The 16,539-nt window shown below is 30.0% G+C and overlaps 1 protein-coding gene and 1 pseudogene across 1 annotated transcript; both read left to right on the top strand.

Moving 5' to 3' along the window:
* Window positions 1-10,780: 10,780 nt before the first annotated feature.
* LOC104772373 (putative defensin-like protein 48 pseudogene) lies at window positions 10,781-11,281 on the top strand (annotated as a pseudogene).
* Window positions 11,282-13,789: 2,508 nt separating this feature from the next.
* LOC147918655 (putative defensin-like protein 48) lies at window positions 13,790-14,410 on the top strand. The gene is made up of 2 exons (XM_087505731.1): window positions 13,790-13,912; window positions 14,092-14,410. The coding sequence occupies exons 1-2, from the start codon at window positions 13,828-13,830 to the stop codon at window positions 14,271-14,273; spliced, it is 267 nt and encodes an 88-aa protein (XP_087361857.1). The 5' UTR covers window positions 13,790-13,827; the 3' UTR covers window positions 14,274-14,410.
* The last annotated feature ends 2,129 nt before the right edge of the window (window positions 14,411-16,539 follow it).

Below are 16,539 nucleotides of genomic sequence, written 5' to 3'. Positions count from 1 at the left end.
ATCGACAAAATCTAGATTGTTATTTCGATAATCTAAGAAAGTCATTAGTTTGAAAATCTATTTTTGTAAATTAAATTTATATTTTTAATTATTATTATATATATATATATATATATATATATTTTTTGAAATATATAACAAAGTAATCGTTCACTAACTATTCTTTTTTTTTTTGCAAAATTTTTCACATTATTTAATGTTCAATATTAAACTAAATAATTTAAATTAGCATAATTTGTTACAAATAAAAGATATTCTAGTACGCAAAATCAGCTCAATTTTAAACTCTTTTGAATAATTAATATTTTTATTGATTAACATCAAAAGTAAAATTAGATCCTATATATACATAGCTCATCACGATTTATCTTCAGGAAAAAAAATTATGAGCTAAACACCTTTTTCATAATAAACAATTGTAGCCACGAGTGAAAGGTATATTTCTCTACGTATTTTGAAGTTTATTAGTTTGAATAACTTGTATCACTGTTCTTTTATTTATTTTTTATTTTTTTGACAACAAAAGATCAGCTCAAACGAGCCAATTGGTTGGGAAATCGTTTACAAATAAAACTTGGTGCGGAGATGTACGCGCTTGGCGTGCCAAAGAATCCGCCCTTACATTAGCATTTCTAGAAATTAGAGATAAAGAGAAAGAAGAGAATTCCTCCCTATCAGTCTTGATGTCGTCAAGGTACGCCGAGAACGCTGGCCAGTCGGAAGGGGAAGACACCATCTTCACCAAGTCTGAGCCACTGTTCTTTTAGTTTGTGTAAATTGTTTATTTTGTGGTTTAGAAGATCAAGCTTTTTTACATCGATAAAACATTTTAATTCTGTTTGCTTATATTTGAATGGTATGTTTTGTAAATCAGAAACAAGCGAAGCAAAAATGGAAACACTTGTCCATCATCAAGTTCTAAGGGACAATCAAAGGGAAAAGCTAAAGCTACAGAGGATCCTAAGGTTTTTGTTTTATACAATTTTAAATGTATTATGTATATATATATATATATATATATATATATATATATTTCACCACATATTTGTTTAGCTTATACACTTTAAATTGTGCAGTACGTATGGAGTCCTAGATATACCGAAATATTTCTCTAACTTGTGAACATGGCTTTAAAATCAAAAAGCTATGTCACAAGAGTACCTGACAATTCGGGAAAAGCAAAAATTGTGGAAAAGTTTTTTGAACTGACGGGAGCTAAGTTGACTTGGAAGCCTGAAATGAAAAATCGACTCGACTATATGCGGCTTTTATGGCAATGTAACCGCGAACTATGTAAACACACTGGTATTGCGGTTAATTCCATAACCGGAAAGATAGATATGCCGGAGCTTTGGTGGCAAGAGAGAGTCCAGCTGAGTTTAAAACATATGAACATGCAGTATTTATTTATACTTAGATAGTTACATATATTTACTTATTTAAAACATATGAACATACAGTCTTGATCACCACATATTTACATATTTTATAATTAATTCTATCATTATATGTTAGGAATTTGGGAAAAATGGCAAGTACGTACGAGTGTTGCAAAGCAAGCCTCTTCCATGCAAAGAGATACTCGATCAAATTTATAGTCAACATGATGTGGAGCAGGATGAACGTTATTCGCCGCACACTCTACGCGCACACCTCGAACAAAATTTAAATGAAGGACCTACTGGTGATGACATAGAAGTGAATGAAGCTTCCGACGATAATGGGAGTCAATTTCCTTTAGAGCTAACATCTGATGAGGACCTTCCACAAGCTGATCCATCACCGCTACCCACTACTAATGAACAAGCACGGAGTTCTCCTTCCCGTACAAATAGATCAAACTTGGGTGTTCGGAAGAGCACCAATAGACGTACCAATCGAAGAAGAATCAGCTTTGAGACTCAAGTTAAAACAGGGTTTCAACGTTTCGTACAGGTTTATTGGATGTCTTAAGGTCACGACATAATCCGAAAGCCACTTTTGGAGATGCTTTGGCTGAATTAGAAATATTGGCCATTGAACCAATGGGAAAGTTTTGGTGGGAAGCAAATAAGTTGTTGATGAACGACGAAGACGTTCGTGATGGATTTATGAAATTACGGAATGAAGAGAACAAAATTCATTTCTTGGAAAAGCTTGTTGGCGTTGATAGATATGGTTATCCGTGTGATAATATCAATTTAAGAGGTACAAGCAGCTTCACAACTCCCTATGTTCCAGCCACTCATTCACAAATGGCGGGAATAAATGCTAATGCTTCGACGAGTTTATACCCCGGATATGGAATGTCTGATGGTTCTTCAGGGACTTGCTTTTCGACTTTGCTTGGATTGTCTCCCCGAACTCAATAAACGAAACATGCATGCGTTCGTTGTTGTTCTATGTTCTAGCCTTCTAGGATTTAATATTTTTATTTTTATTTTTATTTTTATTTTAATGCTCTTGCTAATAAAAGAATGTAATCGAATAATTTTGTTTTTCATGGTTTTTATCTAATAAATCTGTTTAATTATTTAATTATCTTTATTATGTTTATAGTTTATAATTATCATTTAAAGAAATAATGTAACAAACAAATGTTTGACGAATTCTATTTATTTTTTTTTTCTTTTGGAAAATTAACTTTTACATGAATTATTAATGTTCAATATTGTTTTGTTTAGAGAATCTAGGAAATTCAAAAACTAAATCCATTCAATTAGATAATTTGTTACGAATAGAAGATACTCATGTACGTAAAATCAGTCCCTAACACAATGCTCTCACCAAGCTTTATCTTCACAAAAATATTGGTTTAACTTTTCTTTTCAAAAACAATCGAAGTCATGAGTGAAAGGTAATATCTCTAGCTCCCTATGTATTTTGATGTGTATTAGACTCCTATTGTTTAGTTTCAGTGACTTGATTAGTTAGCAAACGTTATTTTAAGTTAGTGTTAGTTTCTCGTTTGGTTTCATTATCTTGCTGTATCTTTGTCATTTAGAAGTTCAAGTTTTAAATATCCATCAAATAAACATTTAATTATTAGTAGTAAAACAAGTGAAGCAATAATGGTGTTTGGAATGAATGGTGTTTTTTTTTTTTTTTTTTTTTCCAAATCAGAAATAAACGAAAGGCTGGTCGTCCATCATCAAGTTCTAAAGCTACGGAGGATTCTAAGGTATTAATATTATTTTGTTTTCTACAATTATATATATATATATATATATATATGTCAAACAATTTTATACGTATATGTATATATATTAATATCTCAACATTGGTTTTTTCTAGGTATTTCGTATTGCAGAATTACATTTGAGAGGTATTGAAAATCTATCAGATGAAGAAATAGCAGAACTGATTTTACTTGAAGAAGCTGAAATCTTAGAGACCGACATTTCCCCGTTGATGGAATATTATGGCAAATTCTTCTGCAAAGAACCAGAAACTCAAGATAGAGGCAGTGGATGGGCCATGATTCGAAAGCAAATCTATGCTAGTGAAATTTCATGTCGAAAGCTGGTACGGATGAATACAGTGGCATTTCAGCGTTTGTGTGAAATATTACAAGGGAGGTATAGCTTACAAGACACTCAAAATATGGCTGTTGATGAGAGTGTTGCAATCTTTCTTATGATTTGTGGCCAGAATGACTCTCAAGGTGACATTGGTCTAAGGTTTGGTCATGCAAAAGAAACAATATGTCGGAAGTTTCATGAAGTTCTTGGAGCAATGGAACGAATGACTGTGGACTACATACGACCAAGAACTACCCAAGAACTTGAAGCTATATCAAACCGTCTACAAAGAGATAAACGCTATTGGCCTTACTTTAGTGGATTCATAGGAGCTTTAGACGGGACTCATGTACCTGTTATGGTGACTCCAGGACAAGAAACCATTAGATTTGTGAACCGCAAAGGAAGTACGAGTCTCAATGTCTTGGCAATGTGCGACTTTGATATGCTTTTCACATATTGCTTTGTTGGTATGGCGGGATCAGCTCATGATGCGCGTGTGTTATCAACAGCGATTCGTGATGATCCTATGTTTCCTACCCCTGCGGAAGGCAGATACTATCTTGTAGATTCTGGTTATGCCAACAAACGTGGATATTTGGCTCCGTATAGAAAGCAAAGTAATGTTGGTACAAGGTATCATCTACAAGAGTTTTTCTATGGTGAGCCGCCAAGGAATAGCAAGGAGATGTTTAACAGATGGCATGCCTCCCTTCGCTCAGTCATTGAACGTACATTTGGAGTTTGGAAGAAAAAATGGAGAGTTTTAAATGAGTTTCCAAGGTATAATATTGCAGTACAAAGACGATGATGACTTTGAAGAAGCTGATAAAGATAGTGATGTTTCATATGGGCAGCAAAATGTTAATGATGATGTGAATGATGATCAAGGTATTGGAGTGGAAGAAGAAACCCACGATGGAAACTATACGAAGATCGTCCGAGATCAAATTGCTGAGCAAATATGGTCTGCAAGTCGACGTAGTGTTCGTCAGCAACATTAGATTTTATTTTATATAATATTTTGTAATAAAATATTTATTTTCAAATATGAATTAATAATATATTAGTTTTTTAATTTTTTTAATTTCTTAGATTTAAATATATAATTTAGTTATATATATAATTTCTGATACTATTATAAATAGATTATTAATATTATATTTTTGTGTTCAGCTATTCAACTTAATGGTCACCATTTAGCATACTAATTTATTTCTCTGCAGTTTTTTCAGCTCATTCAATTCTTTCAGCTCATTTTGATGGTTCAGCTCATTTTTATTCAGCCCATCATTATTCAACCTATTCAGCTGGTTCAGTTTGTTAATCACCATTTGCAACTTGACATTTTAAGTGATTTGTGTAAAAGTTACAATCTTATGTTATTCATTCATGAATTTTAAAAAGACTCCAGAAATCCACTATTATTGAACTGATGATTTAAAAATCTACTTTAAAATCCACTGTTATTCAAAACAGTTTGTGGATTTGGATTTTAATAAGTTGTAGGGATTCTGGAGGATTTGAGAGGATTTTTTTAGTTAAAAATACAGAAATCTAAATCTCATAGTTTTAGGTGGGATTTGAAAGAATTTTAGCATAAATCATATCAACTTCCCTAAAATCTATTAAAATTCCAAATTTCATAAATCCCATAAAATCCTCCAAAATCATTGATTCAATACACCCCCCTAAGTTAGGGTGAACCTTGTTTTTCACCTCTTCCTTTTCAACCAATCAAAACCTTCTATACATTATTTCATTTAAAAGTTAAATCAAAAATAAATTAAAAAAGCAAAACAAATTAAGGAAACAAATTATGTATACTTTAAATTAAGGAAAATATTGGTTTGGTTTAGATTTTACAATTAGAACGAAATTATATGCCAGTTTAGGTTTACAAATAAGATGATTAGGGTTCAGATTTTACAATTAAAACGAAATTATATGTTGGTTTGGATTTACAAATGAAGTGGTTAGAGTTTATATTTTATAATTAAAATAAAATTATATGTCAGTTTGGATTTACAAATGAAGTGGTTAAGGTTTAGATTTTACAATTAAAACAAAATTATATGTCGGTTTGGGTTTACAAATGAGATGGTTAGGGTTTAGTTTTTACAATTAAAACGAAATTATATGTCAGTTTGGATTTACAAATGAGATGGTTATGATTTGGATTTTACAATTAATATGAAATTATATATTGGTTTAAGTTTATAAAAGAGCGATTTGAGTTTTTAATTTTATAATAATATATACAGATTTAATTTTTTTTTATTTTATAAAGAGGTAAATAAATAAGTTTTTAAATGTATTACGACATGTCACATTTTTATTGGTTCAATTAAAGAGAAGTGAACAAAGGAGTTCATTATTTCTATTTTTTTTTTTAAAAATAACTATATTTTGATCCGATAAAAAAAAAATTTGGGTATGCCACTGTTGCCTAAAACTCAAACGAACGAACGCACAAAGAAAAAAACAGCATTAATGAGTCTCCATTTTTCCTATGGTTTAACACAAACGAACAAAAAACAATAATTAGGTAAATTTAATTTCACAAAACATTAATTTTGTTATATTTCAAATAAAATATGGTGGAGAATAAACGGTCTAAGCGGTCTAGGCGGCCGCCTAGGCGCCGTCTAGGCGCTAGGCGCTCAGCAGACACCTAGATGACCGCTTAGACCGCATAAAAATTACATAATATTATTTTAATATATATTTTTTATTTTTAACTAAATATAATTAAATTTTTAAGTTTTATATTCATATACATATTTATAAATGGTCATATGTCATTAATCTAAATTAAATAAATGTATTTTTACTAATTATAGTTTATAAATTATTATTATTTATTTATTCTAACATATTTTTTACATAATTTTATATATATAATATTTTTTAATGTAAACGCCTAAACCGCCTTAAAACGCCTAAACCCCGACTAGTCATTCTAGGCGCTAGGCGCTAGGTCACCGCCCACATACCGCCTAGCGCTTTCTTGAACACTGGTTTTTAATATACTTAAGCAAATTTTCAATTGAATTATCTTAATTACTTTCCAAAGAAGGTTATATACATTTATTTTTTATTCTTTTTTTAAAACTCAAAAAATATTATAAAAATTAATATATATATCTATATATATATTTGTCAAAAAAACTGGCCAACGCGAGACCTATGCCCAATAAGTAATGGGTATTGTTTCTTTCAGCAGCCTGTTATATATGATCAACACTCTAACATTTTCAGCTTAACTGACTCTGATCTTTTCGAGTAGATTAGTAGTGAGACGACGACACCCAAATTCTCAATCCTTGCACAAGATCCATGGAAAACGATTTCACCGGAACTCCATAATTTTGACAAGACAACCAGCGTAGAAATCGCTCCTTACAAAACAACTCCAACAAATACACGAAACACCACCTCATCTAGTTACTGAGTCGAACAACCAAACCATCTCTAGCGACCGAATAACAAGAGAGGTGGGCTAGAATATTTGATTTTGTCCAGCTACGGACAATACTTCTCCATGAATACTCCAATTCACTATCAACTCTTTCAATGTCGATCGGTAACCCCACCTGGTATTGATCGTCACCCAATGCACCACTTGCGATCCAACACACATGGTGTCGACTATCGATCAACATTCTCCTAGTATCGGTCGACACTGACGCCCACGACATAACTTCCATCGATCTCTCCTCATCTAAACCTAACTCCAGCCGTTCTCTTATGACCCAATCACATATCAACATGCTGGTATCGCTCGACACCCTAACATTGCCACAACACAACCATAGAACATGTCCATATTAACCTCCGATTAAAATACAAACTAACCGTTCATTCCACATATACACCGTTAGATGTGAAGCATATAGCACCACAAAGCTTCCACCAAATTTCAGCCAAATCGGACTCTGTTTCATCCTCCAAACATTGCTCTGAAGTAGCCATTGCGCGCTGTTAATCTGCAGGTGTTGGTGTCGATCGACACCACAATGGTATCGAACGACACCAACCCAGAAATCACGAACCGAACCTCCCTTCAAGCTCTTTCTCGCTGCAAATCTCTAATCTGCCACAACAATCGATTCTCTAATCGATCTAACACTAAAATAACACAACTTACCTGGATAACAGCCATGAGAGACTCTCTCAATCCACCATCCAATCTCCCATCCTTCTCCTAACACATGAAGAAGATGGATCTCCTCTTCTCCTTCACACAAAGACCTCCTTCCATTTCCTTATATCCCCAAACTGCATCCCTTCTATGTTTTTCCCAAAGAGACCAAGCACACCTCTCCTTGCTTCTCTCTTCCTTAGAACGATAAGACGGCCAACCCCCAAACAAAGACATCGAGATATCCTTTATATACTCGAGCCCTAGGGTTTCCTTAACCCAAACCAAACTAAATCGGCGATTTAAAAACATGAATAGTCACACCAAAATTGTTGTTGTCGACCGATATCATTTTGTGTCGCTCGACATCCTCCCCGAACAGCATTTTTTATTCGCGGGCGTTACAAGTAGTATATGTTCAAAATACAAAAATAAATGTTAATATTGTTTTGACCAAAATAATAGTTTTTTTAGCATAAACTAGGATTTCACCCGCGGTACACCGCGGGACTAAGTAATAAATTATTGTATTTTAAATAATAATTTTTAATTTATTTAGTTTTCAAATTTTCAATTAATTAACTTTTTATCTAATTTAGAATTTTGTTTAGATTTTTTTTTCTTCTTCTTACATTTTATAAAGTTTATAACCTAATTACATTAAATTTGTTATTAGATAGAATATAAAATTCTAGATTTGTTTTGTTCTCTAGAATTAAACAGAGGTATATGCCTATATAGTATGCTAGTGTATATTTTTATGTGTATTTTTTTTTTGGAATATTAAGAATGTGTTATAGTATGTGTAATATTTTGTAGTTCATATACTAAATAATTTATAAGTTAATTTTCAAAACTATGAATACAAATCTATAATGTATATGAGATAAACTAATAGCTTTAGTGTTGGTTCTATATTCCAAACCCGCCATGCTAGGCGGGTCAGGCAACATATTTAAAGATTTTTAATCCATAGAAACTCATCATATGAAACCCGTGAAGTAAAAATTATTTTAATATGTAATACAAAATAAAAATAAATCTGTGAGCAAGCAATATCTTTTATATTTTATTATTATTCTTTGAATAAGATATCAAATTGAATGGTAAATATGTTTGTTACCTTTTAAAATCATACCGTTTGTTTTTTGAATGATATATTTTATATTTGATTTTGAACATTTATTTTAGGGGGAAATCAATGCGTTGAGATCAAAAATCTTGGCCACGGATCCTCCTCCAAAATCAATTCGTTTCTTGGTTAGACCGATTGTTTATGAAATTTGTGTGAGAAAATATTGTTTTGTAAAATTGGAAACTTAATATTAATTAAATCAATTATAAAATTAATACTTAATGTTAAAGGGAGTGGTTCCAAATTTTTTGGAAATTTATTTAGGATGGGAAATCTTGTTTTCAAAAATAGAAACTTAATATTAATTAATTAAATGAAAAACAAATTAATAATTAATACCAATGGCAGTCTTGTAAATAGGTAGCAACTATATGATTTATTTGCTAAATGTACTTGAAAAATGTATATATAGATAGAAAAATACTTAGGTTCACCCCTAGGGGTGAACCTCTCTATTCACCCCCTCTTCTCTCAGCCAATCAAAATCTTCCATCTAATATTTCATTTAAAAAATAAATAAAAATTAAATTAAAAAGCAACCCAAATTAAGGAAACAAATTCTGTATACTTTTAATTAAGGAAAGTTAAATATTTAGCTTGGTTTAGATTTTTAAAACTAGAGTAAAATTATATGTCGGTTTGGGTTTACAAATGAAGTGGTTAGGGTTTAGATTTTACAATTAAAACGAAATTATATGTTGGTTTGGGTTTACAAATGAGGTGGTTAGGGTTTAGATTTTACAATTAGAACGAAATTATATGTCGGTTTGGGTTCACAAATGAGATGGTTAGGGTTTAGATTTTACAAGTAGAACAAAATTATATGTCGGTTTGGGTTCACAAATGAGATGTTAGGGTTTAGATTTCACAATTAGAACGAAATTATATGTCGGTTTGGGTTCACAAATGAGATGGTTAGGGTTTAGATTTTACAAGTAGAACGAAATTATATGTCGGTTTGGATTCACAAATGAGATGGTTAGGGTTTAGATTTCATATATATCGGTTTGGGTTTATTAAAAAGCAGTTTAATTTTTTAATTTTATAATAATGTATACAGATTTTATTTCCTTATTTTATAAGGGGGTGAATGGAGAGGTTCACCCCCTTATAAAATAAGGAAATAAAATCTGTATACATTATTATAAAATTAAAAAATTAAACCGTTTTTTAATAAACCCAAACCGATATATATGAAATCTAAACCCTAACCATCTCATTTGTGAACCCAAACCAACATATAATTTCGTTCTACTTGTAAAATCTAAACCCTAACCATCTCATTTGTGAACCCAAACCGACATATAATTTCGTTCTAATTGTGAAATCTAAACTCTAACATCTCATTTGTGAACCCAAACCGACATATAATTTTGTTCTACTTGTAAAATCTAAACCCTAACCATCTCATTTGTGAACCCAAACCGACATATAATTTCGTTCTAATTGTAAAATCTAAACCCTAACCACCTCATTTGTAACCCAAACCGACATATAATTTCGTTTTAATTGTAAAATCTAAACCCTAACCACTTCATTTATAAACCCAAACCAACATATAATTTTATTCTAGTTTTAAAAATCTAAACCAAGCCAAATATTTAACTTTCCTTAATTAAAAGTATACAGAATTTGTTTCCTTAATTTGGGTTGTTTTTTAATTTAATTTTTATTTATTTTTTAAATGAAATATTAGATGAAAGATTTTGATTGGCTGAGAGAAGAGGGGGTGAGAGGTTCACCCCTAGGGGTGAACCTAAATATTTTTCGTCAAACTATATGTTCAAATTAGAGAAAATAAATGTTAATACTTTTTTTTGACGAAAACAAGAGTTTTTTTGGCATAAATGGGAAAATATTTAATATATAGTAAAATTTAAAAAAAAAAATTTAAATCAGATTTCCCGAGATTGCAAGAGTTATATATAAGTGGAGTCTTTCTTCAAGATCCAAAAGTATAACATATTTTTTTTGTTAACTTTATACAATAAAAATATTATCATGGGTATCACAAAAACTCTTGTGATTTTTTTTCACATTGTCATATTAGCAGTTTCGCTCTCTAACCATGTGGTTTTGACCTCATGTATATTCAGCAATTTGTGTTTGTTATTTGCAAGTCAACATTGATCGCTTTTTAAAGCAACTTATATATATATATATATATATATATATATATATATATCTAGATATTGTTCGTGGATGTCTGTAACGTAACATATATAGATATTGTTCTTGGATGTCCGTACATATATTTTAAATACATTTATAATATTGTCTGGAGTGTTATATATAATTTTACGTATACTTTAATGTATTTCGTGGGATTTTGTAGGTGCAAAGATTGAAAAATTCTCATATGATCATTGCTTCCATTTGTGTGTGGAAGGAGAATATGAATTGCATGAATGCTTTGTGGACTGTGTTCAAAAAGGATTTCATAAAGCAGATTGTGTAAGCCGAACTCCCAAAGATCCTATTAGATGTTGTTGCCACTACTAACTAAAAAAACTCATTTCTCCCTAATGCTAAGCTATTCTCAAACGTTTTACTTTTTTATTTTCCTAGCATTAGACTTGTGGGGCAAATTATTATCAGTTGATTAAAATAAATTAAATAATAGTAATGATGTCAATGTGTGTAAGTGTGTTTTTAATCAAATATTCATATATATAGTGCATTTAATTATTATTATTTTTATCAGGATTTTTATGAATTTTTCTTATCAATTCTCTTTTTTAAGCCTAAAACCATCTTCAATGTATATCTCTATTTTTTCCTCTAAAATAGAGTAACTCAAAAATATAGCATTAATTATTTCCCTTTAATGTATTACTCTATTTTCAACTCTAAAATAGAATTAGTGTAAAAAAATAGAAATGAGAATAGAGTTGTTCTATATATAGAGCAATCCTATCATTTTCTCTATTTTAGAGTAAAATATAAAATAGGGTTGAAGCAAATGTTGCTCTATAATAGAGATTTGACTCTAAAATAGAGTGGTGTTGGAGATGCCATAAGACCATTTCTAATGTATATCTCTATTTTTTTTTTTTAAATAGAGTAACTATATAATAAAGCAAGAGTTAGTGTAAAAAATTAGAGGTGAGAATAGAATTGCTCTATAATAGAGTTTTGACTCTAGAATAGAGTGGGGTTGGAAATGCCCTAAGGTAAGACCTCTGCACTACATGTTACAAGTGTCATCATTTTCTTTCTGATCTATCGTTTGAGTTTCATAAAAGTAAGTAGTTTTTTTCATGTCACAAGCCAATAAATCAGTTTTAATTTACAAACTTTGTATTCTATTTAATCCTAGCTACAGTACCTCTGAATTATTTGTTTCTAAAATGTTGTTCCAGTTTTATATACTTATTTTGAGCTCTCAGATATATAATATTTTCAAACTTTTCCGTAATCCCACTTCCTTCCTTCTGGTGAGTTGGATTGTTTTTTTTTTTTTTTTGGGCTCTGTTTTAAATTTTAACTGTTAATAGCTCATAATTCCTTTTTATTTGTTTGTATCTGAAAAATTGGAGCAGCTATACTATATATGGCGACAGAGGATCGAGAAGCGTCGGCCATTTCAGTACATCGAACGGATCGAGATGAGTCATGTATAAATTAATAATGAGTGGTGCATAAATTTTTCTTTAGATGATGTATAGTATTTGATATATTTTTTAATCTATATAAAACTATCAAGATATTGTTCATATAAGTAATTTACAGTTAACGTTTTTGAAATCATACAAAATATGTTTCTAAATAAGTCAGTAGGTACATTCAAATAACACAATATTCAAATGATATCACAAACTATGCGACTTCTATTACAACAAAAAAATAAAAGTAACACCTGTGACTATAAATATTTAATACTGTATATATATAACCTATGAGGTCACTCAAATCTTTGTAATTTTTACAAAGTTGCTTAACCTAGTCAGTAATTACATATTCTCCACCCAATTAGCCTAATCACCCAATCAAAATCTCAGCCGTCAAAAATCTTGCAACAGCTATTTACCAAGTATATATTGTTTCATCTTGAATAGCTTTCGGACGTACGTGCTTAAGAAAAATGCCTAATGATAGATTTGATGAGAGCAAGAACACAATTGTGTTTAGGAAGAATTATATTAGACTCTCATGATTATAATTGTACAAGATACATCTTCTTATATAGAGATGAATTTCCTAAACTAAGATCAGAATAAATGTAAACTAGATATTATTTATACATTCTTGATAATACTAAACTTCCTAAACCAATATTAACATTTATCAAACATCTTCTAAAATAATATTTTTATGATATCCATTTTTGGGTTTATCATCTCAACCGTCGATCTCGGTCGATCTCCGGTTCACCATCTCCCAATACCTAAAGAATCCCATATTCCAAGAATCAGGAACTCCAGGAAGACACCAATGGCTGCAGTTTTTCTTGCGACCGACGCAGGACTAGCTGTGCCCAAGTAAGTGATGGGTGGCGGGGCGATCATGTGTCTTCTGAGCTGCAGCCACGGGCTGTTATGGTCAACACTTCCAGCTTAACTGTCTCTAATCTTTTCGAATAGTATATGTTCAAAATACAAAAATAGATGTTAATATGTTTTTCACCAAAATAATAGTATATTTAGCATAAATATAGTCAATCGATATGTTCAAAATGCAGAAATAAATGTTATATCTTTTTGACCAAAATAATAGTATTTTTTTAGCATAAATATAGTCAAACAAATATGTCCAAAATACAGAAAATAAATGTTATATCTTTTCGACCAAAATAATAGTATTTTTTAGCATAAATCTAATCAAACAATATGTTCAAATATACAGAAAATAAATGTTAATACATTTTCTTGACCAACATAAGATTTTTTTCGGCGTAAATAGAAAAAACATTTAATAGTAAAATTAAATATATTTGGTAAAATGAGTTTTACCAAGACTGCAAGAGTTATATATAAGTGGGGTATTTCTTGAAGTTCCAAAGTATAACATATTTTTTTAGTTAACTTTAGACAGCAAATAGTATTATCATGGGTATCACAAAAGCTCTTGTGATCTTTCTTCACATTGTCATATTAGCAGTTTGGCTCTCCAACCATGTGGTTTTTACCTCAGGTATAGATATATTCAGCAATTTGTGTTTGTTATTTGCAAATAAACATTGTTCGATTTTAAAAGCAACTAAACATATATAGATATTGTTCTTGGATATCCGTACATATATATTTAAAACATTCAAGATATTGTCTGGAGTGTTATACATAAATTTACATATATTTCGTGGGATTTTGTAGGTGCAGAGATTGAAAAATTCACATATGATCATTGCTACCATTTGTGTGTGCAAGGAGAATATGGATCGCGTGAATGCTTTGTGGACTGTACTGAAAAAGGATTTTATAAAGGAGATTGTGTAAGCCGAACTCCCACAGATCCTATTAGATGTTGTTGCAATGACCACTACACTACTAACTAAAAAAACTCATTTTCTCCCTAATGCTAAACTATTTTCAAACGTTGTACTTTTTACTTTCCTAGCGTTGGACTTATGAGACAAATTATTATCGATTTGATTATACTAAATTAAATGAAATAAAATAAAAATTATGTTAATGTGTGCTCTTAATCAAATATTATTAAAAAAAACGTAGTGCATTTTTCAAGTTTGAATTTGTTCACTTGGAATCTGGGATTCTACTTCATTTTTATTTATTTATTATTTCTTTATTTTCTCTCTTTTTCTTTATTTGATTTCTTTTTGATTTTATTCCCTTCCATCATTCTTAAATCCCATATGTGTGATCCTATAGAATCTGACTCATTTTCTCATTGAGCAAAGGGGTACAAATAAATTCAATCAGATTTTTTTTTTGATAAAAAAAAATCACTATGTGAAATCCATTAAGTACAACACTTGTTGAATCGATAGAGAACCTTTTCTTCTGTATCGATATGAATCCATTATGAATTGACATTATTACATTCCAATTCCTTACCAATATCCCTCAAGAAAAATCCCAAATTGGATCCCAAATTGACGGGTTAGTGTGAGCTTATCCATGTGGTTATGAGACTTATTGTATGGAGACTTTTATGAGTTTTTTTTTCTTCTTAAAGCCTAAGCTAAGACATCTGCATTACTCACAAGTGACATCATTTTCATTCAGATCCATTGTTTGAGTTTCATAAAATTAAGAAATTTTTCGCTTCCATTAATGTAAAAAAGAGTTTTAGAAAGCGAAAGATCTTCTATGTATTGTGAAATGCTGATCAAGCCAATAAATGAGTTTTAATTTACAAACTTTGTATTCTATTTCATCCTAGCTACCTCTGAATTATTTGTTTCTAAAGTGTTGTTCCAGTTCTATATTTTCTTATTTTGAGCAAGCAATCCTTCTGGTGAGTTGGATTGTTTTCTTTTATTTTTTGGTTCTGTTTTAACTGTTAATATTATTATTATTCCTTTTTATTTGTTTTGTATTTGAAAAATTGGAGCAGCTATACTGTTTATGGAGACAGACCAGTGGCAGACCCAGATAAAAAATTTAGGGAGATCAAAAGTTTTTTTAAATAATATTCATTCTGTTAATATATTTCATGAACACTAAAAAAATCATTTTCATAAGTAATTAAAAAAAAGGTACCAAAAAGCTGTGATTTATTAAAGAAAGTAGTAGATATATAAAAAAATGATATGCATTAAAGTTGAAATGGAAGGTAAAAATCAATAATTTTGTAAAATTGGAGACTCGAACTCAGGTTTAAGCAGGTCAATGTTCTAGACTATTACCAACTGTGCTGTTGAAACTTTCATTATTTTACATGCACTAAAGGTTATTTGAAGATTTTACCCGGTCAAGTGACCTGCCTTCCTCTTTACTGGGTCCGCCATTGAGACAGACGCCAGAGGGTCGAGAAGCGTAAGCCATTTCGATATGACGATATGTATAAATAATGAGTGTGCATAATTTTTTCTTTTGATGATGTATAGTATTTGATATATTTTTTTTATCTATATCAAAACTATCAAGATATTGTTCATAGAAGTAATTTATAATTAATGTTTTTGAAATCATACAAATATTATATGTTACTAAATAAGTCAGTACGTATATATTCAAACAACATAATATTCAAATGAAATCCTCATTTTAATAAAACGGAAGTACACGACTTCAAATTGGTAGACCATATAATATTAATATAGGTTATAAATTTATAACTAAGATTAATTAATTTAAAAAGTTATATGGATTAATTATTTGATATGTTATATAGATTTAGGATTATGATCCTCTTAAAAAGGATATTCCAAAAAATAAAATAAAATCTCAAAAAATATTTAACTAACCATATATAGACACAAAAAATCTCAGAAATTAATAGAAATTAATCACTCTTCCTTATATTACAAGTGATTTTTCCGATTATATTTAAAAAAAAATCTCACCTAACTTTATCAGAAATTTTTGACTGAGTAACAGGTCAAAATTTGAATATTTAAATTCATTTCATATATTTCTTTTGTTAAATTGTATAGTTTTATATACTATAATAAACTTTTTAAATAATTTAATTTGGAATCTTGAAAAATAGTTTAATCTGATATTTTTAAGAATATCAAAAATATTTGATAGATTAAAAAGTTAAAATTATAAACACTCTAATTTGATTTGTTATAGCATAAGTCAATAATATGTCACTATAATATGAAAAAATTTTCAATAAATATGATTTCTTGC

The sequence above is a fragment of the Camelina sativa genome, chromosome 20 (assembly GCF_030686135.1).
Source record: "Camelina sativa cultivar CO46 ecotype springtype chromosome 20, ASM3068613v1".
Classification (NCBI taxonomy): Eukaryota; Viridiplantae; Streptophyta; class Magnoliopsida; order Brassicales; family Brassicaceae; genus Camelina; species Camelina sativa.
Note: the sequence above shows the minus strand (reverse complement) of the source record. Positions and strands in the feature narration are given on the sequence as shown.

Excerpts from the sequence above, each read along its gene's own strand:
- LOC147918655 (XM_087505731.1), top strand. The coding sequence starts at position 13,828 with ATGGGTATCACAAAAGCTCTTGTGATCTTTCTTCACATTGTCATATTA. Across the intron at positions 13,913-14,091 it reads CCATGTGGTTTTTACCTCAG|GTGCAGAGATTGAAAAATTC; the intron begins GTATAGATATAT and ends GGGATTTTGTAG.